Source organism: Drosophila grimshawi, unplaced genomic scaffold, assembly GCF_018153295.1.
Source record: "Drosophila grimshawi isolate 15287-2541.00 unplaced genomic scaffold, ASM1815329v1 contig_848, whole genome shotgun sequence".
Lineage (NCBI taxonomy): Eukaryota > Metazoa > Arthropoda > Insecta > Diptera > Drosophilidae > Drosophila > Drosophila grimshawi.
The window spans coordinates 4,919,065-4,946,364 of record NW_025063692.1 but is presented as its reverse complement, the minus strand read 5'-3'; the positions used below and the strand labels follow the sequence as shown (position 1 = coordinate 4,946,364).

The 27,300-nt window shown below is 36.9% G+C and overlaps 1 protein-coding gene across 2 annotated transcripts; it reads right to left on the bottom strand.

Annotated features, from left to right (window-relative positions):
• Positions 1-497: 497 nt before the first annotated feature.
• On the bottom strand, positions 498-25,735 carry LOC6566278 (guanine nucleotide-releasing factor 2). Of its 2 annotated transcripts, XM_032738568.1 has the most exons (16): positions 25,153-25,735; positions 10,599-11,216; positions 10,332-10,522; positions 9,606-10,177; positions 8,766-8,962; positions 8,475-8,684; positions 6,972-7,413; positions 6,561-6,760; positions 5,628-5,651; positions 4,185-4,296; positions 2,904-3,556; positions 2,561-2,729; positions 1,982-2,503; positions 1,757-1,882; positions 1,516-1,647; positions 498-1,450 (listed from the first exon to the last, which is right to left on the bottom strand). In XM_032738568.1, the coding sequence occupies exons 1-16, from the start codon at positions 25,298-25,300 to the stop codon at positions 1,321-1,323; spliced, it is 4,446 nt and encodes a 1,481-aa protein (XP_032594459.1). In that variant the 5' UTR covers positions 25,301-25,735; the 3' UTR covers positions 498-1,320. The 2 variants fall into 2 exon arrangements, with proteins under 2 accessions (XP_032594459.1, XP_043071954.1); XM_043216019.1 differs by lacking the exons at positions 8,475-8,684; positions 25,153-25,735.
• Between the last annotated feature and the right edge of the window lie 1,565 nt (positions 25,736-27,300).

The window sequence follows — 27,300 nt, the reverse complement described above, 5'->3', positions numbered from 1 at the left end:
TATATATATATTTGTAGTACATAGAAGAATCCAAATTTTGTACAATTTCAAGTTGTAAAGTATATATATATATATATAGTGTTGTTGGCTTGGACGTGGAAGCGCTTACGCGTGTGTATATATAATATATAGCATATAATATACATATACATTTAAAGTTGATAAATATGCTATCGTTTAGCTTAACTAATGTACATTTTGTAGATTTCTTTTCATTTTTGCAGTTTTTTTTTTAAACAGTTTCCACTTTCTTTCCAATATTTTTGTAAACGGATTTTCTATGCATATGCATATAATAATATCAGTATATATATATATATATATTGCTATACACATAAAAGCAATTTTTATATAATTTAGTTTTTGTAACTTTTGAAGTTGTTTCGTTAAATTGAGTGAAAGCATTTTATTGAATTTTTTTAAAATTTATTTTTGATATTGATTCGATTGTTGTTGTTTTTGTGGATAATGTTGTGCATACAGCTGCAGCAGTTGGCTCAGACATTGAACTATACACACATATATAGTTATCTATATAGATATATAGCATTAGAAACCGGGAGGTAAATTAGCGGTTTTGAATTGTATTTGGATCTTGGATTTGGTGCCTACAATTGCAAGTAAAACAGCCGAACTTGGGTCAACTATATGCACAACTATTTTTTTTTCTTTTTTTTAACTTTTTTTTGGATTAGCGTTATTTAAAAAACACACATAAAACTCTTTAAAATGATCGTTCTTCTTTTTTTTCTACATACACGTAAATATTTGTTAACAGTTTTTAAAAGAGGAAAAGAAAAAAAACGAGCGTCTTCTTTTGAAAATTCGTTGTTAATACAGTTAGGAAAAGGTTCCAAATGAACTGAAAAACTAGCAGAATTTGTGCTGTCAGATACCGTGACGGTTACTAGGTTAACCATTAGTTAGGTTGTTATACGAATACATATACATATATAATACATATAACTCTTATAATATCAATGCAGGTGTTTTTTTTTTTTTCCTTTTCTTAGTTTTTTTTTTTTTGTTTGTTCTTTTGCAACTACACAAATCGTAATTCAACTTTGTTAATAACATGTATATTTTGTAGGTACTTTTTATAGCTACATATATATATAAATACATATCTGTGTGTATATATATATATGTATATATAAATACGTATAGGGTCAGAGTGGCAAAGAACCGTTTCGAATAGTCGACGGCACACACTCTCATGCACTTGTCGATGTGTGTGATCGGTATACATATATATATATATATATGAAGATTGCACGATAGTTGTAGTTATAGTTGTTGCTATGATTGCTGATTGATAGACTAATAGTTTTGGCGACGCCCACGTGGCTTTAACCGCTCCGATATCTGCCACATCTCCTCCTCGCCCATAAAGTCCTTGAAGTTATCAAAGAAGCCAATAATTCGCTCATTGCGTCGAAAGTGATATGCGCTGAAAATGATTGTAAATTATTGTTTATTTCGGATCAAATCTCAAAATGTAATCTATGTGTTCACCATTTCTTGAAACGCTTCATGTTCACAATGATGTTGTATTGTTGCCAGCGCTTCGAAAAATTAATAACGCCCTTGGACACATAGTCCTGATTGCCCACATGCACAAACGTGAGGTCCTGTAGTACTAGACCGCTGAAATATACATATACAATGATATCAGTATTACTCTCCACTAGTTGACAAATATCTTGTGCCTATTACAGGGTATATGTATATAATAAATATATTCATATACACTTACATGTAGGGAATGCAGGGTGGATTGGTTTCGGCCAGCGCCTGGCGATACGCGCGAAAACTGGAGCTTGAATCGATGAGAGCGCAAAAGGAGCGCACCTCCTCCGTAATACTCTTCTGCCATTCCAATCTGTAAGAATATATATATATTTGACTGATTCCGTAGATAACAGATATATATATATATATATATATATATAGAGAGAGAGAGAGAGAGAGACTGACTTACCTGCGTATGGGACCCGAGTCGAGGGCGGAGAGCAGCGCCAGATAGGAATTGTAGTTGTTCATTTTGCGCAAATGCTTCATGATTTTGATAAATTTGTTGACGTGCTTTTCGCGCTCCTTGGCATCGGTTAGCCGTAAGATTTTGGAGCGCACCCAATAGGACATTTTGTTGAAGTGCTCGGTGAACTTGTTGAGATTCGGCGATTTCTCCTCGCACTGATCTTTGGCAAATAATAATACTTCGGGTATTTCGATTTTCTGAAACAATTCCGCATCGAGCAGCGTCATCTGCTCGGCAATCTCCAATGACTTGAGATCGAGCAGATTGGGCTGATTTGCTGGATTGCTGCTAGTCTGCGGATCGGGCACAAAGCACAAGGGCGTCCTCAGATCCTTATACAGGGTCACCTTTTCCACAAACTTGATGCGCAACAGCTTGGCCAGATACAGTTGGCCCGAGCAGACCAATTGATACACAAACTCTACCAGCAAGCTAAGCAGCTGGCTTGTCAGATCCGTCGACCTATATATATATATATTTCAAAACTTTCGGTTTCGATTTCGGTTTCGATAAACTTACGTTAGATCGTTGACAACGCGAACAAGCAGCGAGAAGGTCTCCTTGGCGGCCTTCTGCTTCTGATCGTGCACCTGACAGAAGAAGTATGTGTAGCGATGGGTCAGCTTCTCGATCACATCGATTGGCTGAATGAACGTGCGAAAGGTGGTGATGAACGCCTCGCTGAATGCTGCACGAACGGAATGGACAACAAATGGATTTGGATTAGGGTTACGTTGACGATTTCTTGAGACAATGCTGTGTGAATTATGATTGTGTTTCTGTTTTTGTTTGGATTTGGATTTGGAGTTGGATTTTGATATAGGAATGGTGAAATGATGGGGCTGATTTTGATGCTGCCTACCATTTTCGGACACCTTCTGGACGCAACTGGCGTGCACGATCAGGGCATCAATGTAGCCGGCTTTGACTTCTGGACCATCCTCTGCACGATTTTTGAGTATTAGATATGGCGTTATATCGAGCTCTTCTAGCATATTTGGCAATTGATTATCGACTTGCTCCTCATCCTCCTCCTCCTCCTCGTCCAGCAATTCGAGCTCCTCTTCCCCCATGCCCAGCTGCTGCTTAGCATCTAGCTGTAGTTCGGCGGGCACAGATTTGCGACGCTCCTCACTTTTCTCGGCTTTCTGCTCCGCATTGAGTTCCAGCAGTTTGGGCGAAGGTTCGCCGGAACCAACACAAGATGCAGCTGCCTGGGACTCATCGCAACTGGGCAACTGATGTGACTGGCAATCAACAATGATTGCAGTGCCAGCCGCAGCTCCAGATTGAGCTTCAGCTGCCACATCCTCATCCAACATTGTTATCGCATTGTTGTGCTCCTCGCAAACCGTTGTCAGATTCTTGGGCTTGGGACTCGCCGGTGGTGTTGTTATAATTGGTAATGTTATCCCCATTGTCGATGTCGATGATTTGCGCTGCTTGTAATTCTTGGGCGGCAGCGCCGGCGGCGTCTCCATCTCCGGTGACAGCTCCTTATTCACTGTCATCATGCTATTGACAAAACAAACAAAATACTCAATTACCAATAAGGAATTAGCAAGAGATACCGATCTTTGTAAGAGATCTTTCTCAGTTTGAGTGCCTCCATTAGGAAATGGATATCTATATGGGAAATGGGATCTATAAAATGTTCTCACGCAGACCCAGACCAAGTATATGCTCTAAGTTGCAAGGCATTCTGGCATTCTAGGTTTTCTAGGTTATTCGGCTGACACGGACAGACACACCCGTTGCACAAGGCCAATATACTCTATTTATACCTTGCATCGCGACCTGTTAGATCTATTGTGCCCCCTTCTGAGACTATAGCTCTTCCATTAGCCCCAGGTCCCCTACGAATGCTAGGATCGTTGTTGGGTTGAGGTCTTCTATGTCTCTAAAATTCAAGACGTGCATCCGTAGGATGCTACATCTTCTTGCATCCGTAGGATGCTACATCTTCTTCTAGCTAGTGCGACACATTCTGTTAGGATGTGTATCGAGGATTCCTTCTCTCTTTCACAGAACCTGCAGAGATCGCTACTATATATACCTAGTCTAGTTAGGTGACTTTTAGTTTACAATGTCCCATCATTAGACCGATAAGTATCCTAAGATTGTTGTGTATCTATATACTTACTTGAGGGTCTGGCTATGCGACATGCTGCGACCGATGTTGTAGGCGTGCATTGTATGACGATGCTGCTCCACCGAGTGCGAATTTGCCGAGCAAATCTCCATGTAAACCAGAACTGAGACACAAAACAATTATTTAGTACAATTGCTCAAAATAACAAGCAAAAAAACAAAAAAATAAATGAAAATTGCAAATGGGAACAAAACAAGCGCAACGAACTGTGCCAAAGCAGCAATCCATACAATCAATGGACAGCAATGGGGATCTCCGCTTCATTTGCGCTCCATTTTGCCAGACAGCCAAAGAGAGACAGAGAGAGAGAGAGAAAGAAGCAGGGAGAGAGACAGAGATAGAGAGAAATTTTAAACACTGTTTTCTAACTTTTTTCCAACTTTTTTGTTTCGTGTTTGCCAACCCGAATCGAATTTAGTTTCTGCTTTCGATTCTGGTACTTGAGGCAGGCGACAGCTAAACTCAAATATAAAATCCGAACCGCTGAATTTCATTACTTCTGCATTTTTTTTTTTTATTATTTGCATTTACACTTTTTAAATATTTGAATATTTCTAGAGAAATAGAAATAAACAGCCTTTCAAAATTTTACATTCCGATTCTGAATTGAAATACGGTTCCGATTCCATTTCTGGTTTGATACCCAAAATCTTCTATTTTTAAATATTTCGAAAATTGATCTATGACAAAAAAAAACAAACTTCAAAATATTTTTCTGTATGGCACAAGTTTGCACATTGAAGAATGTTAATATTGAAATCTCTGGTTTAGAGCTATTTATGGGTAGCTTTTTCTTAAATAAACTTTCTCTCTGTGTATCCCTCTCCCTCGTTTTCTCTCTGCAGCTTTGGTAGTAATGCTTAAACTGCACTTGGAAGTTTGTCTGGCATCAAATTTGACAAACGTTTCAATTCATTTATAATTATTAAATGTATTATTAAACCACAATAAGCGCGTAACAACAAACAACAAAACCAATAACACAATTGTTGGTCAGGACGAAGAGAAACAAGAAAAAAAGGAAAAAAATAAAGTTCTTGCAACGAGAGGAAATTAATTTGCATAAAAAAAGAACAGCAACAGCGTTAAAAAGCATGGTCTAAAACTTAACACAAAGTTTGAATACCCTCTCCAACATACAAAAATTAAAGTATTTCCATACACAAAATTTCGTTATTGCTGCAAGTCGGAACACAAATTAAATCGCTTTTGCAAAGGAACGTTGTGGAATGGAACACAAAAAGGCTTCGCTTACTGCTTTGATTAGAGGGGGAGGATATGCAAAAGCAAAGCATTAAAACCGAAATAACGAAAAACGAAACGAGCGAACAATTTGAATAAAAGCTAAGAAAACGAAACGTAACGAAAGTGGGTAAGGGGGCGGGGAGTAGGCGCAGAGAAGCAGAGAAGCAAGAGGATCAGCAAGAAACTTACCCGAAAAGGCGACACTCTGAAACACTAGATGTTGATTGGAACGTAAATTTAGATGGGTTAGAGTTTTGCGTACAACAATTTGGCAAGGTTTTGTTTCTGTTTTTATTTCTGTATTCGTTTTCGTTTTCGTTTTTGTTTGAATTTGAATTTGCTCATTGATGAGTTGCTTATGAGTGCTATAAATAAAAGTTTTGCTACAAAAATCTTAACTGTCGCTAAATCAAATAGTACACAAAAATAAATATATGTAATTAAGTTGAATGTATTTATAGATGATATTTTTGCTGATTGCTGATTGTTGTTGTTGTTGTTCTTGCTGCTTGTTGCTTTTGGATGCTGTTGTTCGTCTGATTGGGGGGTGAGGGGGTTTCGAAGGGAAGGTGTTGTTTTTTTTTTTATTGTTGTAGGTGTATTGTTTAAAAAAAATGTATAAAAATTGTATATATATATATATATATATACATACATATATAAGTCGAAGGTCTAAGACCATAAACTGGCGACTTTCATGTATTGTGTGTCCTTGTGAATGGATGGATGCAAAAACAACCAAAGAAAACACAAAATGCAAAAAGAAAGTCATACAAAACTGTGACTGAAGTAATTGTGTTGGTGTTGGTGTGTGTGGTGAATTTCACCACACACATGCACACACACACACACACACACTACAGATATAAACAATATGTTGAAAAACTCACCGCTTGGCATTGCCTATGGCGACACCTGGCGTTCAAGTTTAGAACCACAAAAAAAAACAATTTATGTAAAATAAACAGTTGCACATGCACAAATATGTTACACACACACACACATTTACATATGTACAATGCAATATGTATACACCGACAAAAGAAATAATCATAGAAAAAAGAAAAAAAAAATAAAAGAAGACAATGTAAATAACTGTGCGCATTGAGCGATTGCACTTACTGTTCTTCTTCTTGGCGGGCAGCGGCGGTGGCTCATCTAATTGGCATTTAAATGTGTTATTGCCACAACTGTTGGGCAACTGTGCGCTGCGCGGCGGCTCCATCAAACTGTGATGCTTGGTGTGCCACTGATTCAGCTGTGTCGACGACGAGTGATGCTGCGGCGGATGCGGCGACAATGTTCGCAACTCCGGCATTTCACTGCAAGCCAAATGAAGGCAGCGAGAGAGAGAGAGAGAGAGAGAGAGTTAAGTGAGAACCAAACAAAATAATCACACAAGAAACAGTTAACAGTTAACAGCCGTTCAATCAGCTGCTCATTGTCGATCGATTAATGTAGTTGTTATCGATCGATCAATGTGGAATGAGCGAGTGCAATTATCAAACTGTCAATCGTCGTTTTGGAACCTACTAATTATCATCCAGCTCATCCACGGCGGCATCAAAGCGCGACATTGCGGATCGCTGCTGGGTCTTTGGTGGCAATGCTGGCGCCAGTTCCGCTGATGACGATGATGAGCAATCGATGCCGCTAATTATTGTTGTTGCTGTTGCTGCTTTGCTGCTGCTGCTAATGCTACTATTGTTGCTGTTGTTGCTGCTGGTGATGTGGCTGCGTTGCGTTAACTGCGTTTGGCTTATCTGCTGATACTCGTTGCTGCTGCTGCTTCGACTGGCCGTTGTTGCCGTTGCTATCGCCGAAGACGAGGACGAGGATGTTGTCTCGCTGTTGCTGCTGAACGCCATCTCCGAATTGCTGCTCGTCGATTTTGTCGAGGATTGCACACTGTGCTCAGAGGATCGCTTGGAAACGCTATGCGAGGACGTACGAAATGACATCATCGACACGAAACCTGCAAAAGCCCAGACACAACATTAATAATCAGTTGCAACAAACAACAATAAAAAACACAAAACAACAACAAATTATAAGCTAAATGCACTCAGAAAAACCAATCACCCTGAAGTAATTATAGATTACGCAAACATTCTACATAGTTTATAAATGCATATAATATAATTTGAAAATTTGATATCTAATGTCTAAAAGCCGAGTCAGTAAATTTCATTACTTGTTTATGAATTTTAGAAATAATTCTTCGAAAAACTTATGCATTTCTTAATACTAGAAAAGATTTATAAAAATCAAAAATAATTTTTAGAAAATTCTTCTAATCTATTTAGAAATTGTTCTAAAAAAAAACAACAAGAAAAACTTCTTAGTTTTCAAGTAAATTTTGATTTTGGGAAATTTTTCTCAAAATCAGCTGAGATTGGTGATTTCTGAGTGCACAATACAATTTCGAAAACTTAATACAACTCGTGGGATTGGTTGGAGACAAACGCAAACACAAAACAAACTAAACATCAAAGCGAAACAAAGCGAAATAATTAAAGCAAACAACAAATAAAATATAGATAAAATATTATATAGTATATACTGCAACTGAAAAAAATAAATATCTCAAATAAAAATGTAATGTATTTTCATCTACTTTAGTTAGTTGAAAAGAAAATTATGAGTTTCGAACTATAAATACGATATAAAAATAAATACCTCAAATGAAAGTTGAAATGAATTAGTTAAAAATCCTGCTTTTTCCAGGAAAACGTTTCATTTAAATACAATTTTTTTTTGTTTTTGCAAAATAATATACAGAATTTGATATATTGTAATATGTGATTAACATTTTGGATCAAAAATGATTTTAAATTCAAATGTTTTGGTGAACGTTTTCTGGTATTTAACTTGTTATATTCATATTTTGAAAATGTTTCAATTGCTTGAGAAAATACATTTGGTCTAATAAATGACATACATTTTTCTGAATATGTTTGTGCAGAGCTTTTTAACAAACAATAAGCAGTCTAAAAGATATAGGAAATAGATATAGAAAGAAATTGCCTGAAATACCCGATTCATTTGAATGACGATTGTTGCTTAGAGGTGTCGAGACTTTGCGCAACTCCGTGCTGGCCTCAGCTGTGGTGAGAACAGCGCCGGGACGAGAGCCCGGACCAAAAGTGACAGCCATCTGAGAACTTGACGTGGCTGCCTCCTGGTTTAGCTGAGCAGCAGCAACAACACTAGGCTCAGATGGAGCTGGAGCTGAAGCTGGCGTCTCTGATGGGCGCAGTCGATGTGTGGTAGAGGTTGTTGTTGAATTGCAGTTCGAATTTATGGTTGTTGCTAGCCTGTACTCACTGTAACTGATCAGCTTGTCCACATCGTCAACTGCGAGATGATGGTGCATCTGCTGCTGTTGTTGTTGTTGTTGTCTCGTTGGCGGCTTCTGCAATTGCAATTGCAAGTGTTCCTCCTCCTCCTCGCGGGAGTGATTTAGCGCCGAGTCGATCGAGCATTGGCTATTTTCATCGGGGGAACGCGACCGTACCGAGAGGCTGTAAGAGAACGAGTAATTCGATGAGTATATCGAGCGTATCGAGCGAGTAGTTAACTAAGGGAATGAACGAGCAAATTAATCGGGCGAATAGTTAATTAAGTTAATGAACTGTTGAAGTTTATCGAACGGGTAAGTTGGGCGTGAATGAGCGAGTAAGTAAATCGACGTAGTAGTAAAATTGGCGAATGAACGAGTAAGTAAATCGAGTCAATAAGAGTGAATGTGAATAAATGATTAAGTGTATCAAGCAATCAATTGGAGAGTGACTGAGTGATTAATTAAGAAAATCAATGCATGAGTAAAATAGAAGTTTAGATTAAATTTAGAGGGCTCAAGCGAGTAAAGAAGTTAGCTTTAGCGAAAATAAGTTGTGCAAACTATTCAAGTATCAAATTTCTTTAGAATCGGGTCAAACAATGAAGTGAGCGTTAGTTAGTCAGTTAGTGATGTGAATGAGTAAGTCAATCGGGCGAGTAATGAAATTTGTTTAAACCAGTAAATGCAATAAGAAGTGAATAACGTTAATCTAGAAATAACTTTTGGATTGCGTTAAATAATAAGGGAGTTAACTTGAGCGAGCGAGCGAGTGAGCAAAAAGTAGCGAGTGTAAATGGGAAATAGAGAGAAAGCCAGCAACTAACCGATCGACGCCAAAGTTAAGCAGCGACAAATTTGAACTGCAGTCCAAATCGGAGTTGATGCTTATGTTGTGCGTCTGGGCATACGGCAAGGGGCTGTTCGCCTGCGACGAGTGGCTGGTGGTTGTGGTGGTGTTCGTACTGTTATTTGGATTCGTGTTTGTGCTTGTATTCGCCAGCTGTGATTGCGGCTGGCTGCGACGCTTTGGTGGTAACGGTGGCGGATTGCTGGACCGATCGGGCAGCGGTGGCTTTGGCGGCGGGCTCGTGTCGCGCAATATGCTCTCGGTGCTGTGAGAGCCGCGCATCGGATTTGAATTGCTCTGTTCGAGAATATCGCGCTCCTTGGGTGTCAGTCCAATGTCTGGTAGCGATGTGCGCTGTGCCACCGCTGCTGCAGCTGCATCCAACGGCGTACGCATCACACCACCAGCCATTCCACCTGCTGCAGTTGCTGCGGTAACGGCGCCCATTATGTCGGCGGCGGCACCAATGCCACCCAATCCAGAACCGCCATAGCGAAACGCGCATTGATCCTGCTCCTTCAGTTTGCCCTGCGCTAGTGTGACCAGATTCTATAAGAGACCAAAACATATATTTATATATATATATTTATATGGCAACAGATTTGTGGATTATTATGCATTTAAATACCTTAGAAATCTTGCTAATATTTCTTATATTTTTAATTTTTAATTAAATAGCAAAGTGGATTTGTAGCGGACTTACGCGGACTGCATCCTCGAGGAGATCAATGACCTCGCGCACATTCTCATTGCTGAGGGAGGCGCACTCGCCGCTCTTCTCGCTGAGCATCACCTCGTCGCAGAGCTTGATGAGCTTGCCAAGAGATTGATAGACCTGCTGTGTGGCTGAGCTCATGATGGCACTGTTCTCATTCAGCGTATACTTCTGAATGACTATAACGAACAGAAAATAATTATTATGATTATGATTATGATCTTGTTTTTTTTTGTTTTTAGAATATTAACTAACCGGAATACATGCTGGCAATGGTCTCCAGTATGACCGTACCATTGCCGGGCAGTACCTCCAGTTTCTTTTTGAGTATGACATCACGAAAGTGCTTGAGCGCATTCGATATATCCTTGACGTGCGTCTCCAGCGTCTGTGTGGATCGCTGGACCTCTTCGGTGGTTGGCGGCGGCTTTGCTCCATGCTTGTTGCGCGGACTGTGCGGCGAATGTGATCGACCCAGAGTATTGTTTGTGGTGCGCATCAGTGAGATCTTCTCAATCAGATCGTCCTTGAAGGAGCGCGCTCGCTTCGCCAATTTCGTACCCTTCAAACTGTTCTTATGCCCCGACGATCCACTACCCGATGACGATGTCGATGTCGCATTCGCATTCGGCGGTGCTGGCGGTGGCACACCAACGCCAACAGTTCGTCCTGTTCCACCACTACTCAGATGATGATGGTGCTGCTGCTGCTGCTGTGGTGTTGTCGGTGGCGGTGGCGTTGTGGATGAGCTAGACGAGTGTCCGGTATAGGTGCTGCCACTGTTGATGCTGTTGTTGCTGCTGCTGCCGCCGCAGCCACCGACGCCGACCGCCGAACAATTGCTGGGCGTGGATGGAGAACTGATGCTGCCGTCTGTGCGTGGAGTGGAACGAACAACAAAATGTACAACATTATAAGCAATACAATATATATATATATAAATTAATAGTTAAGAAATAACTTAATATTAATATAAATATCATACACATTATTTTTCCTTGCACAAAAAACTTTACTAGGTATTTATTTCAGAAGAATATTCCATAGATGGTGAACAGAAATTGTTAAAGTTCGATTGTATTGCAGTTAAGTCTGAATGATTGTTCCAATTGAATATATGTGTATGTAAATTCATTTCAGTCACACTGTGACTAAACCATAGACAAAACACTGAAACTCACTCACAAGGAAGGCGTATTACGCATTTGTGAATCACAATCAGAACTTTAAAGTATGATTCAGACTGACTCCGAGTGTTAAGCACTTATTGTATTTCAAGAATTCGTGACGAAAACCAAAAAAAGTTGACATGCAAAGTTCCAATAACCCAAGGAATGCCCCCCATCCAAAACTTTCGAGAAACCGAAACCGATCTAAAAGGAAGAGAGATATAGCCTTATCATTATTATTAAGGTATATGCTTGAAGTAAAAGGAATGAACTTCGAGCCGGAATAATACAAATTTGCCGAACGAAGCGAATAATTCAAATACTCAACAAATTCAAATACTCAACAATATATATATATATATATATAATATATATTACTTTTCTATTGGTTTTGACTTTCGCTGTGGTTGACAATGAATATTTATATTTATTTATATATAATTTGTATGTGTGTGTAAAAATGGATCAGAGACCTTCACGTGTTGCTCTTTCACATATTCAAATTCGCATATTAACATAATAATATTATATATATATATATATATATATATATATATATATATATAATGCTTGTTTTTCAATCGCAAACATCAAATGGGAAATGGGGAAAGATCGCGACAAAAACCAGCGAAAGATAGAGAGACTAACTAACTAACTCAGGGAGAGAAGGTATTTGAAATACTCTGTAAAATGTCAGAACACGAAATGTGCACAACGTGAATACCCCTAATGCTATGTATAAATTTTAGATTCTGTTAGCAATATGCGGGAACTACCTCCGACCACATAGAGCAAATATATTGCTCGATCGGATCGATCTAGCCATGTCTGCCTGGCCTGTCTGCCCGTTAAAATTTTGTGTTTGAATTGCTCGTTTCAATTACGCATTTCAAGATTATTTCACTTTTATGAATATCGATCAAAATCGATTAGCGATAACAAACATAGATACAATTTTAATGGCATATTCTTTCATTGAATAATTTGCACATTCAACTAGCTAATATGCTGCATTCGATAATTAGCTAGGGTATTTGCACATGTGGCGCACTCTTATTTGATTTGCATGATGTTGATGATGAACGACGAACGATGAACGGTAAACGATCCAAAGCCACCCACCCAAAAACCAAACCACCAAACACACGCTAATTGGTTACGCGAAAGAGAGAAAGAGAGAGGGGGGAGGGGGTATACATGCACACACACAAACACATATGTGTGTAAATGTGTGTGTATGTTTATGTTAGCTTTCACTTACAGAGCAACACATTCTTGACTAGCAAACACGGCGATTGTGGTGTCAATGATGATGTGCTTGATGTTGGTGTTGCTGGTGCTGTTGGTGTTAGTGTTGGTGTTAGTGTTGGTGTTGACGTTAGTGTTGATGTTAGTGTTGGTGTTGTTGTTGTTGTTGTTGATAATGCCAAACGTGGCCATTTTTTATATTTGCGTCGCCTGTGGAATTTGATGTCATGCAGCGTAGTTTTATTGCTGCTGCTGCTGCTGTTGTTGTTGTTGTTGTTATCTCGCGACGCAGACCACCGAGGCGGTTGCTGATGATGATGTTGTTGTTGCTGCTGTTGGTAATGATGTGGTTCATCTTGAACGTGCGGTTGCTTCACTGTATACGAGTAGAAACGCCAGCGTTCGGCGAGCGCGCAATCGCTCAAGAAAGATTCATCAAATTGCGGCATTTTTCAACGGATTGCATAACAACACACAACACTCAACACACATTTAACAACAACAAGGGAAAGTACTACAAATACACATAATACTGCAATGCAGCTGGTATTATTGTTAAGTGTCTCAAGTTATATTATGCATACAGTTAGATTAGCCAGTCAGTCTTCAGTTACAAAGTGTACTTTTTATTGCTTTTCCTTCTTTTTTTTTTTTGCACAAGTTTTTTTTTAAATACTTTTTCTTTTTTTATTTTTTATTTTTTTGCAGAAGTATTTTTTAAACAATTTGTTTTCTTGTGGCACTTTTATAGAGTAATTGTTGTTGTTTTCCCAATTAAATAAATCACACAAATATTATATTTAGACTAAACGCGACCAGCTGCTGCTGCTGCTGCTGTCGTCAGCGTTGTCGTCTGGAAAGCGCACTGAACTATGAAAATCCGCAAAACGGCAAAAACGGCAATAGCCAGCAGCCAGCAGCCAGCTAGCCAGGTCCGCTAACCAGCCATTAAACAGCAATAGCAACAACAACAACAACAACGACAGCGACAACAATAACAACAACGTTGTTGTCGCTAAGAGTAACAACAACGTATAACAGCGCATCAAATGGCACTCGCTCCCAAACAACAACTCTAGAGACAAGACAAGAGACTTGCCTTGCTCGCCGCAACAAGCAACCTGAGAGAAAAGTTGTCAGCGCCGAGGTTTTAATGCTCTTGCTTATGGCCAAATCGATTATACACTCAGAAAAACAATTACGCTACATTTTAATAAACTACACTAAAAGTATTCATATGAAAAAACAATAATAATTTTTATATATTAGGATAAAATCAAATTTAGAAAGGCTTGCGCTAATTTGACTTTTTTTTAGAAACGTTTTCTATTATTTAGAAAAACAGTTCTAAAAAAGTAGAAACAAAAGCCAAAATTTGTAGAAAACATTCTTTCTAAAATTCAGAAACAAGTTGTAAAATTTACCAAGATTTTATATTATGTCGTCTGCCAGAGTGAACTCAACTCGCGAACCAAGATTCCCCGTGAAATCGTAAGGTCCTTCAAGTAGTATAGACTATGTAAAAATTGTTTTGTATATGTGAAATCGAATACAGTAATGTTTGTTCATAATTTAAGTGACAAAAAAGCTAATAAGAATTATAAGAAAACCACATGCTCGAGTTTAGATATATATTTTTGCTCAAAATGTACAAAAGCTAAAGTTAACAAGTTTAGATATAGCCAAGTTAACTGTGCGATAATCAAGCGAAAATTCAAAAACTATATAAGGAATGGATTGATGTCTGTAAGGTTATTGTTAGCTGGAATTGTGCCCCCTTTGCCGGGGCAAAGTTGCATCATCTTGCAAATGTTCGCTTTGTCGCTAATGTTTGCTTGGTAGCATTAAAGCACTCGTAACTTTTGAGCTTTAAAAGACGGCTCCTGCTATATATATTCTAATATATAATATTGCTTGTATCAGTAACGCACACCGTTCTACAAATATCAGCAAAAATCGATTACCGATAGAAAAAAAAATAAACACAATTTTAATGACAGAAATGTTATTAAAAGATTGGTTAAAAAGTCTTCTGCAACAACATCACATGGGAAATTGAAATACTCTCAGCTAGGGTATACAAACAACGCCAGCAACAAAATTCACACTCGCTTAACAACTTTTCTCTCTCTCTCTGTCTATCTTTCTCTTTTTCTCTGTTCCAGCTGCTCTCTGTTATCATTTGGGCTCGTCGTGACTCTCTTTTTTACTTCTCTCGGGCTCATTATTGAATTTTTGGGTGTTTGAGGCGGGCATTTGAAATACCCTAGAAAACAGACATAGTCATATATCGTTCCAGAAACTATAAGAACTTATGCCATATTTTTAATTTATATGCTGCTAAGATTATCTATAATTTAAGTAAATTTTTTTCACAACACCACAAATTCAATTCCAACTAAAAACATTTTGCGTGATCTTTTAATTCTGACAGCTTTAGGAAAATTTACTCAACTGTCTATCTGCAAGCCACGAGAGAGAGCGCCTCCAGAAAAAAGAGCATTCCTAAACAGCTTCTTTTATATTATTTTATTTATATTTTTTTTTTTGGCCCCAGGGCCCGGCTGCTGTTTCAGTGGGGTTTTTCTTTAATTCGCAAGTGGCGCTCGATCGTGACTTGCCTTGAAATGAGTTGCTTTTTTCTGTGGAAGCTGAAGTTGAAGGCGAGAGAAAAAGAAAGAAAGAAAGAAATACAGAAAGATAGAGTAGAAAAGCCAATACCTAAATACCTGCAAACATATAAACTTGTATGTATATACCCCTTCCCGTCAACCTATTCCAAATCAATTGTTGAAATTTAAGAAAAAGTGAAATTACGCGCTTAAACCACAGGGAGTGATAAATAATACAAAAAAAAAACAAACATTTTCCATGCAGCGTAACTGCTTAATACTCATGCATAACACTCACAATCCAAATTTGGAGGCAATCGAATCCATTAAAAAAAATTAATTAAAGATTAAATCAATTTGAGCAGAACAAATAGCCTAGAAATATATCATTGATTTTCACTATTATTAAACATTTGCTGCGTTTCTTGAAGACCCGCACAAAACAGAAACAATATTTATTGATTAATTTGTTCATTCAAAATTTGATACTAGATATTTTCAAAAAAAAAAAATTCTCTTTAGCTGTGAAAAATGAAGCTTAAGCTTAAAATTTTTTAAAATTTTCGAATGACTATTTTTTTTGTAGATTATTATGCTTTCTAATTACCCTAAACAGCAGAAGAAATAAACTAAGAACAATAACAAAGTATTTAAGTAAGAATGATCTAGTCGAGAGTGTTCAACTGGCAAATTCCACCCTGAATTCAGTTGTCAAATATGTATAATCGATTCAAAAATTAACAGTTTCTTCAGTTCAATTTCAATTCAATTCTTCTCACACAAATATATGATTTATACAAAAAACTTAATTAACCCAATATTGCAAATAGGGGCGGCAGTTTCTGCTTTCAGTGCCTACTTTTAGGCAATCAACGCTACCCTTAATAAAAATAAATAAAAATATATGCATATTTATATGCGTATATTAAATAAATAAATTTATTTTTGAATTACTCTAAAGGTCAAACTATAGTTTTACCTGGCTTAAAGTGAGGGATGTGCAGCTTCCTCTTAGTTATTTTTATATAAATAAAATTTTTTTTTTTTCTAACGCTCATATCTTTGTTAATATGCGTATAACCATAGTTTATTTATATATATATTTTTTATTTTTTTTTTGTGGGTAACCAGAAACGTTTGGCATCAATTCGATGAATTGAAAAATTGGATCAGCGACGAGTTGAACTGGTCGAGTAGCTGTATTCGACAAACTGGTGAGATTACAGATTCTAGTTTTGTGGGGCGACGCGACAGCAGACAAACAGATTTGGCACACCCGACCCAATACTATTATGAAGATGAATACGAGACGATGATGATGATGATGATGATGATGATGATGCCGATGCCAATGATCATTGTCATGTTGTTGATTATGCAAAATAGCTAACTTTTAAGTTGACCAATATTTGCACATTGGCCGCCAAAGCTAAAGTGGACAAATTCCAAGTCGACCGACTGACCAGTTAACCAATTGAGAGCCTCAACCAGTTTAGATGAGAGTGAGCAGCGAGAGAGCACTCAAGATTGAGCCGCAGAGAGCTTTCGTACAATGAGATCGGATCGCACTGGCAAATTGCAAAACGAAAACAAAACGAAAACAGAGCGCGAGAGAGAGATATATAGAGAGAGCGAGACAAAGAAAGAGAGAGAGAGAGAGCGAGCGAGAGAGAGAGAGAGAGGGAGGGACGCAAACACAAAGCTCCTTAGTCAAAACACAGCCACAGCTGAGGAATTTATGGAATGTGCGCCATTTGTAGTTGTAGGCATTTGAATATGTGTTAGTGTCATGCGTTATGCTTTCTAACTGCGAACAACGCGATCAGCCAATCAGCGATAATCAACGCTTGCTCAGCAACAATGTGAAACATCGACAGTAATAATCAAACACAGCAATGAATTCTATAAGCGAGCAGAGCTCTGCTATTAGATACCCTTTAACTAACATAAGTTCGAACTCTGCCATAAGATTACTTTTATGAATTTCGAGCGTATTTAGTATTAATCTAGAGCTCAAATCATAATCAGGGCCAAGGTTTTTTTTTTTTCAAAAATCGGTTGAGTTTTGACAAACTTATGGCAATAGTCAATTTTGAAGTGCTATTTTTGAGGCAGAATTCCGTGCGTGATTTTAATTCAGTTGTTAACCTTATGTTCTTTCTTTGTTTCTTTGTTGATTGCTATCGGTAATCGATTGTGATAAATGGAAATCAACTTGAACTTGGTATACATTTTGTGTATAATTTGTAAGTTCAAACTATATCGTATATATCTGCTTGCTACCTCTACCTATCTACCTCTTACATAACTTTTATTCATATTTTTAGCCAATTTTGTAACACTTTTCGTATATTATGAAGAATTATGTCTTCTTTTTACTTGTATTATGATACAAAGATACAAAGACAATAGAATATGTATACGCCCTGTTGTACTTGTTGCTTGACGGATATATAAAAACGCAACTACAACTACATCAAACATGACATAATCTCTTCTCTGCTGTTGACGAGCCAAAACGCCAAAAAAAAAAAAAAAAACAAATAACAAAAAACAAATAGCAGCAGCAAAAGACGAGGAAAGAAAAACAGTACGACAAACAAATCGTTAAATTTGTCATAAACAAAAAGTAATGGGGGGGACAAAAACAAAAAATAAAGAAAAACAACAACGAGTGAGAAAAGTGAAGTGAACCAATTTTTTGACTTTGGGTCGACACAGTTCAATGATCATGGCACATTCTCATGCTTGGCAAACACACACACACACAAACAGACAGACACTCATACAAACTTATAGGGCTAAATGTGACCCTGTGGCATACATACTTACATACATGTGGCATGACGTCATCGCAGGTGCGGTCATCATGCAGGCATTCAATTCAATCAATTGCCAGCAACAAAAAAACCACCTAACCCCTCCCCGTCACCACCCTGAGCCTTACCCCAGCCCCCCCCCCCCCCACCACCTCCCCTTCCGCCTAGTCATTGTATTTGTACGGAATTGCATTGAAATAATTCAAAAACTGAATATCAAGCAATTTTTTATGTTTTATTATGAATAATATTTTTGCAGTGGGGTACAATGTGAGGTGAACATTGCCAACGCATTTGGTTTGGAAGGGTTTCATATTTTCTTACATTTTTTTAATGTTTATTAATCTAAAATTGATTAATTTTTTAAATTTATAATTTAATTTTAGTCTTTTGAAAATCGCAAAAAAATATAATAAAATATTATTAGGAAATTTGAACTAGAACTTTTGACTACAGAATTCACGAAATACCAATTGGTTATTATTACGTTATTAAAGATTAGAACTGCTCGAATTTTAATAGTTTAAAATTCGTAGACTTTCTTTTGCAACTAATCGAAGTGTTCGTGTAAGAGAGTGACCACCACCATACTGCTTTTACGCATATATATTATAGCACTGCTTACACTTCGTTCCGCTTCAGAATTTGTTGAGTAGAGAGACAGCTAATGAGTAGCTCTTTTGTTTTGATTTATTTATTATTTTCTTCCCTTTTTTTTTCGTTTAGTATTATTATTGTTCGGATTGTTCAGATATGCACTTCAGGCATTTAATGGGCGACAGACAACAACTTTCACATTTTCCGATTGCATTGCAAACACTTGACTTGATTTTTTGCGCAATTTTTTCGAGCATTGTTTTTCGGGCAATATTCGTTAACGTTTTGGTTTTTGTTTTGAGTAGCTATTAAAAGACGGAGCACAAGAAAAAAATAAAACCAAGTCAGCTTAACGAGGCGACGTTGTGTTTGCCGGGCAATGGTTAGATAACCTTTGAGAGAGCACAGCGCGACTCATATTTAATAATGCGCTATATAAGCACGCATATAACAACACAACAACAACAACAACAACAACGACAATAATTTTGAGAGCAATAACAACCACACCAAGAGGAAGAGTAAAAAACAAAAAAAAAAAAAAAAAAAAGAACTCACAACGCGTCGAACGCGAAACGCAAACGAAAACGAAACTAGAAAACAGAGCCTAGGCATAAAGCATAACGCGTAAGGCATGAAGCATGAGGCACGAGGCACGGGGCACTAGTAGGCTATATAGGCGATATTTTATGCATAGCAAAGACGAACCTAAAAACAAGTAAGAACTCGGTAGTCGAGGGAGCTTGACTACGATATACTCTGAAAAAATTTCGATTTATTTCTTATTAGAAAATTAGGAATGCAAACTTATTTTTAGAAAGAAATATTTTCGGAAATTCATTAGAAAATGTCTCGAAGTGTATCGGTTGCTATTTTTCAAATTAGTTCTTAGTTTAAAACTAAACTAATTTCTTATGTGAAACCTTAAAATAATAATTTTTAATAACAACACAGGCAACAGAAGAGCTCATTTTAGAGCTCTCTCAAACATTGGATCTATTTTTTCAACATTTTTGTAAATTATAGTCCTAAATTAAGAGAAGAAATACCCTGGTTTTTAGAAGGTGAGCTTAATTTCTAATATTCAGGTCGATTTTTTATCTGAGTGTAACTTTTTTTTATAAATGGAGATCAAAATCACTCCAAATCACTTCACTGACATCGGTTACCAATAGACTTAAATCGGTTGTAGACAAGAAGTGGATAAGAGGAACAGACTAGAATATTTATATGAATTTCGAGCGAAAATCGCGTTTCCAACTTCAAAAGCAGTATTAATGTAGAGGAGGTCGAACCATGAGCAAGGGGCGAATTTTTATTTTATTCATTGCGTTGCAAAGTTAACGACAATAATGATAATAACCTTTGCAAGGGTATACAAAAAAAGAGAGGCCTAGAGAGAGCATTAAGTGTCTGTTTGTATGGGTATGTGTGTGTGTGTGTGTGGGTGTATCTTTTGACGGGTTGTACTACGTCAACCACAACAAGAACAACAACAACAACAACAACAACGGCTATGACGTCGTCATCATCGCTCTAAGCTATGTTGTATATAAGTACGATGATTGTGAACGTCGTCATCAATTTACAACACATAACCCCAACCAGTGTTGCCCATTGGTCTGAAGAAGCTCATTTGCATACAATGCTGGAATGCTATTGAATTAATATTTGAACATATATATTTTGTATAATAAACATTTGAAATTAGTTCATTCAATAATACTGTGCCAGTAGTCAACTTTTTTCTATCTTATTTAAAGTCAACACGTGAGCAAAGGAATTAAATGAAATACTTCTAATGTAATCGATATTTTTGGAGCTTGCAATTAGCTTTACGAATGGCATACCCTTTCTTTAATGCATTAAACTTTGACGACACTTTTAATGTAATCGATGAAAGACATTGTAATAACTTTTAAATTGTTATACAGGTGACATAAACATTGAGTAGCAGTATCCTTGTTGTAATGAGATTAGGCATACTCTTGCTGTGGTTGATTTGGCTGAAACAATGCCTCGAATGTAGTCTGCAATTAGTTCCAAATTTGGAATACTATTTCCGTAATATGTCCAACATACGTATATAATACCTCTAATGTAATCGATAAAAGATAACGTAATGAGTTTGAAAAGGAATACACTTACTGTTATGCATTTGATTTGATAAGTTTAAATAGGAATACCCTTACAGTAAAAATGGAATTGAATAAGATTGCATTTAACTTAGGTATTACCTATAATGTAATCGATATTTTGAGAGTCTGAAGACGACTTCAGCTTTAGCTTTAGCTTTGGGAACACCTTTCATTTAATCGATAAAAGACGAGGACGTGATCAGATTGACTTAGGAATACCATTATGAATATAATCGTGACCAGAACTTGTTTCAAACGATAACAGAACTTTCTGATAATCATTAAGCAGAGGCATATCAGAAAGTTTATGCGGAGAAGCCAGTGAAATCTAAATAGCAAAATGCTGAATGCTAAAATGATATATGTTGTTTACAATAGCAACAAACAACAACAAACAACAACATATCAATAACAAGAAGGTGTTGGGCTTTCGGTGGCTCTCTCGCTCTGGTCACGTATGTCACGACGCTTTCCCTAGTTGTGTGTTGTGTGTTTTGTTGTCAACTTGATTGTTGGGAGGTCTCATCAAGCTTTGTGCTTTGTGCTTTATGCCACATTTCACTTACTCGTCTTCGAGCAGCACTTTTGCTTTCCTTATAGATTTCATTTTCATGTCTTGCAATTGACATGTTTTTTTTTTCATTTCTTTTCTTTCTTTTTTTTTTTGGCTTAAAAAAGAGCAATCAACTATGTCATAATTGGTGGAATGAACAGTTTTCTTCTTCGAGTGTATAAATTGTATATAATATATTGTCGGGTTTTAGCTTTGTGGCTTTATTCATCTTCTTCTGACCAGTTAGTCAGTTTCAACTTTCATTCTTGTTCACCTTTGCCATTTGGAAGATTGCTGAAGAGCCCTTTGCCTTTGAAAATATTTCAATCTGACTAACTCATCCTTTATTTTCAAACTAAATTACTAACTGCAAACAAAAATGTTGGCTTTATCTTGCCGCCAAAAGTAATTACAAGCTTAAAGCAAATTCAATGCATTTATTTTGAATCAAAACTAAGCCAGATACAAAATAATATTGAACAAAGTGAACAAATTGTTCTTGGAAATTCCGTTTGTCGACTTTCTCCAGAAGGAATTTGAATGATGATGTGAATGCAAATAATAAACAGCATTGTCATGCCTCAAAGTAAAACCCACTCCTATCTATCAATGTGCAGCAGCGTCAAAGCCAAGTCAAAGCAATGCAAATTGAGGAAAATTGCGAGTAATGTTCAAGTTATGCAAGACAAAACACAATAGTAAATGCGACGCAATATGTGTATTGGTATTAATTAATATTAACCACATGCAGCGAGCCAAAATTATTTCAGTTGGACGCATACCAGAAATTGCCAAAAACATTTTCACATTTCGTTAACCTTCAATTGAATTTGATATTCGAGAAAATCATTCTATTGTTATTAATTAATAATAGCCATACGAAAACAAAAAAGGACATTTAACATTTAATGTTAGGTTTGAGAAAATCTCTCTCTCTCTCTCTCTCTCTCTCTCGATTGTTAATAACTACAAACCACAAATTGGTTTAGTTCAGTTCGATATTCGATTCCAATCAAAGGTTGCTGTCTAAAACAGTTAACAGTCAGGTAAGCAGCTGGAATAGCTGCCCAATGCTTGCGCCAGTTGCAACTACATTTCGATTGTGCAACATTGCATTGGAAATGAGAAAGTTTTAATCTTTAATAATTGCCTGATTCAACTATCTAAATTTGTTACTGTCTACAGAATTTTATGCTGCATTCACACAGAGAACGACATCAACCATCAATCATCAATCAAAACAGAAACAACAACTTTTAATTCTTCCTTAAAATTGATTTATAACTTATAATTTTTAAGTATATTGACTCGGTTATTGATACTGATCAAGTATATATAGATAAAGATGATTCCTTCAGGCATTTAACAAATTTTCGATATGTATAACAAACGGAATTTGTCAAGAATTGAACCGTGGTTGGATCTCTCGATAGAAATAGTTATCGAAACCCTTTTCACATCATTGTTTCCACTTTGGCATTGTTCGTTTGGTTTTCTATTGTTGACAAATATTGAATTTGCAACAAGATATTAACTCGAATGATGAATGAAGAATGTGCGTTGTGAATGCAGCATTCGTGTGATTTGAATGTCAACAGGTGACAGGTGACAAACTGGCGACAAACTCTTTCCCCATTGCTCCCCATTAGAAAGTGCAGTGAAAGCAGACAAAACTCAGCTCAATCGACAATAACAATTGAACAAAAACCCTTTTCATGCATTCAACACTTAAATTGTATATATTATATTATATTCATGAGTGTCGTCAGTCACTCAACCAGTCCGATGCTAAAGTGTGCCTATTATGAATGCATATTATATTTCATTTTTGTTCGTTGTTTTTGTTAGGCCGGTGAAAATTTTACGCAAACAATATGACAGGCTGATTAGATTAGATTAGATTAGTTGAGGAGCGCCTTAAACTTTCTTTGCTGTGTGTGTTATCGATAACAACTAACAAAATAATATGTACATGTCTACAAATTTGGGAAAGAACAATTGTAGTACAGTGAGTGCTCTCTAATTGGAACTACGTAGATGACACTCTGACATTGAGCGTAAAAGTCGAAAAGAATTTTTCAATCCAGGGACTTTAGTTAACAGAAATCATTGTTTTTTTTTTTTCTTTATTTACATATTTGTTCTGTTAAACAAACTGTTAATGTAATGATTTCATGATATCTGATATCATTAGAATAATTAAGAATGTAGTACTCAAATTTTCAATTAGATATTTTACTAGACAACAGATATATATGCAATTAGAAATTTTAGTTAAAATATCGATTCTTTGTGTTTGTCAAACTATCAATTAATATTATTGGAATTATAGAGTTTTATACTGAGTAGATTGTTCTTTCAGGCTAATTTAATTTTTCAAAATAGGGAAAAAAAATTTCGTTTTGATATTTCAGTCCGAACAAATTTTTGGGATATTGATTGTACATTTGATGGTATTGTAATTGGTTAAAAAAAAATAGATTTTAGATAAAATATCTAATTTGAGTTGGACAGATTTTGAAACGTTTCTTTTTTTTTTTTTGTGGGTGAGCCTACTGTAATTTTATTTGGGTTTATTGAGATGGCATCCGGTGCTACTTCCACTTCCCATTCCAGCCCATTGGACCCATTATCGCAAGTTTGTGCTGCTCATTCAGCTGTGAGTGCAAACAACAAATTGATCAATTGAATGGAGCCTCATTCAGCACTCGTTGAGCAATTGAAAAACCCACCCAGAACCGCACCCCCTCCCGCCCACACCCATTACTATTAGAGATAACAAGTACATATATATATATATATATATATATATATGAGTGTTTTGATATATATTGACAAGAATTAGATGAATTAAGCGATAAACATGTATATAAAAGATATTTAACATATAAAAGGCCAGCGCACGTGCTTTAATTATTGAGCATTAATTACTCCACATTCTTATCGATATCGAGGCGTTTATAGATCTGCTAAAGCAACTGACAAGGTCAAAGTGATTAAGGCGACCAGCTTTCATTTCAATTGACAACAGCTTTAAAGCAACAACGATTGATTTTCTTTATCGATGGTAGCAAGCCTCTGCCAGCAGTGCTGGCGTTTCAGCTTCTTAATCGCACGAATCTTCAATAAGCTGTTATGTTCTTCGCGAGTTAAAAAACTTTTTAATTTTATAGAAATTGGTTTATGGACTTAAAGTACAAATTTAGCAAACAAATAATCTACAAATTATTTTATTTACCTAACCCATTGGAAACGGTTTAAGAAGATTATCGATTGATCAACTGGATAAATTTAGAACACAGAAGTTGTTAGATCAACTCATTTGTTCTTATCTTTGTATTGTTTGTGCTTAATTTTATTTTTCTTTTAGTTTAATCACTTTTCCGTCTGTTTTTTGCCTTTTCTTTCTACAACTCTTTATGTTGGAAAAGGACAAGAATCAATATTATTGATACAAATTCAAATATTAACAGTTATAAAAAGATCACCAACCCACAATTTGATAAATATTCAATTTTGTTTCATTTATTTTTTGACTAGCCTTTTTCCTAATCAAGCGCTTGGCATCACTGTTTCCCATCCACCCACCTAAAGAGAGAGACACAGACCCACAAACATTCTCACGCATTCTTCTCTCTCTCTCTCTCTCGCTCTTATTGAAAAGTATACGTACTCATGCTAACAACTCCATTGTTGTTGTTATTGTTTTTTTCCGCTGCTTCTAGTGACTGCGACGCATCATCGGCGCTGGCAGCTCGATTGAATTGACGCGGTTTGCGTTTTTGAAAGCGCAAGCGTAGCTCTGTGTTCAGAACGAGCATCGCGTCACACACACACACGCACAGATACACACACACACATGCACTATATAGAACTAGTGCTGAGCAGCGAATTGGAATTGGAGCGAGATTTGCAATCGTTATCGGAACTTATTGAAGCTTCCTCTATCTCTATGCAGTAATGCATAACAGATTTAAACGCAAAAAAAATTAACAAACAAAATAGAAAATATACTGTTTTTTGCTAGTTGAATTTTCTCAATTGATATGATATTGAATGGATCGCACAGTATTCTTTTTTGATGATATCACCCTACACATGGAACCGGGCGGGACGAGGACGGCAAGCGCGCTTATGCATGCATATATATCTATATATATCTATATATTTTTTTTGTTTTTCGCGTGAATATTTTTCGCGTGCGACTAACCGAATTGACGGTGACTGACTAACTGGCTGACTGTCTGTTTGTCTCTGTTTACTTGCTGAGGCGCAGCTCGGGAGCTTCCAGTCAGCAGCGAGCAGCACGCGTGCTGAGCGTTTTTTTTTGTTCCCCTCTTTTTTTTCTTCTTACAATCTAATCGCTTGGCGCTGAACGTTGAGCAGCAACAAGTCATAGGGCCTTTTAGCTTTTAGCTTGACCGACTGCCAGATACCCTGTACTCAGATATGTATGCATCAAAGCATGTACAATTGCAACTAGCTAATTCATCATTTAATTGGCATTTAGCAACTGTAAATATTAACAAAATATATAGTAAATTCCATTTTTCATTGAGTTAAGGGCGCATTACGGGAATATGGGGGGTCTCATGAGAAAAACAACAACAAAAAGGACGGAACGCTGGCAATCAGTGCTGCCAGACTGGCTTTTAGTAGCAAATTGGTTGTTCGGTAAATGCAAAAAAATTCAAGGATTAAGTGCCGTATCAATTGATTTTTTTTAAAGATTATTATACATAACAAAAAAACACAAATATTTTTGCATTTTTGTTGCTTTTTCAAATGCCAAGCAACACTGATGAGTAATTGGGTCGGGGGAGTTGGGGGTGGATGGGGCTGATCAGATGAGCGATGCGGCTGCAAGTATACACATACATACACATACACACATACAACACACACACACACAAACACGCATGTACGCAAATTTGTGTGTTACTTAATTTTTAACACTTTCAGAGGCGCATGCACTAAAAATAGAACTTGTTGATAAAACCAGAGCCATAAACCGAGTGCACATTTTGGGGCAGCGTACGCATGTGTGTGTGTGTGTTTATGAGTAAATGTATATGTGTGGGTGAATGGACAAAATCGGCGGTAAATAAGCAACGGCATTTTGTATTTGCTTGTGGTTATTGCTGTTGTTCTGGAAGCTTATTGTGAATCATGCAAAACAATTGTGAATGCTGTTGTTGTAGGCAAGGAGCTGGCAGCAGCATGCACACATAACACACACGCACACGCACACAAACACACACACGAACACATACAGAGAGCTAAGCTGCTGCTGCAGGTGTTGTTACATATAAATTGCTTATTATTATTGTTACTTACCTATTTTGTGCATGAGGCTCATTTTTTCCTTGGCTGTTGACAGCATTCAAATTGATTTGTATTATTTTGTTGTTGTTGCTGTTGTTGTTGTTGATGTTGCTGCTGATGCTGGACGGCAGCGCTGCGTCGCTGAGTCGTTGCCTTCTGCAGCCGCACACCGAATTTACACTCGCACGCACACATACACATACGCAGCTACTACACATTGACAGACACACATATGCACATCCATATACACACACACATTTATATATATATATAAATATATATATATATATATATATATACACTTGCACACCCGCAAAGCAAATCAAAAGGCGCTCGCGTTTTTTACGTTTTAACGTTAACGCTTCAGCATTATCACAATGCGCAATTGCGCACCGATGGCGTCTCGCTTGACATTAACATTGGCATTGCACTGCAATCAACTTAATTCAACTTCATACAATAAATACAACAAAAAAATAATAGAGTTTGCGCTGCA

Excerpts from the sequence above, each read along its gene's own strand:
- LOC6566278 (XM_032738568.1), bottom strand. The coding sequence starts at position 25,300 with ATGCTCGTTCTGAACACAGAGCTACGCTTGCGCTTTCAAAAACGCAAA. Across the intron at positions 8,685-8,765 it reads GGACAAGCTGATCAGTTACA|AGACGCCAGCTTCAGCTCCA; the intron begins GTGAGTACAGGC and ends TGCGCCCATCAG. Across the intron at positions 7,414-8,474 it reads TCGTCATTCAAATGAATCGG|GTTTCGTGTCGATGATGTCA; the intron begins GTATTTCAGGCA and ends GGGCTTTTGCAG.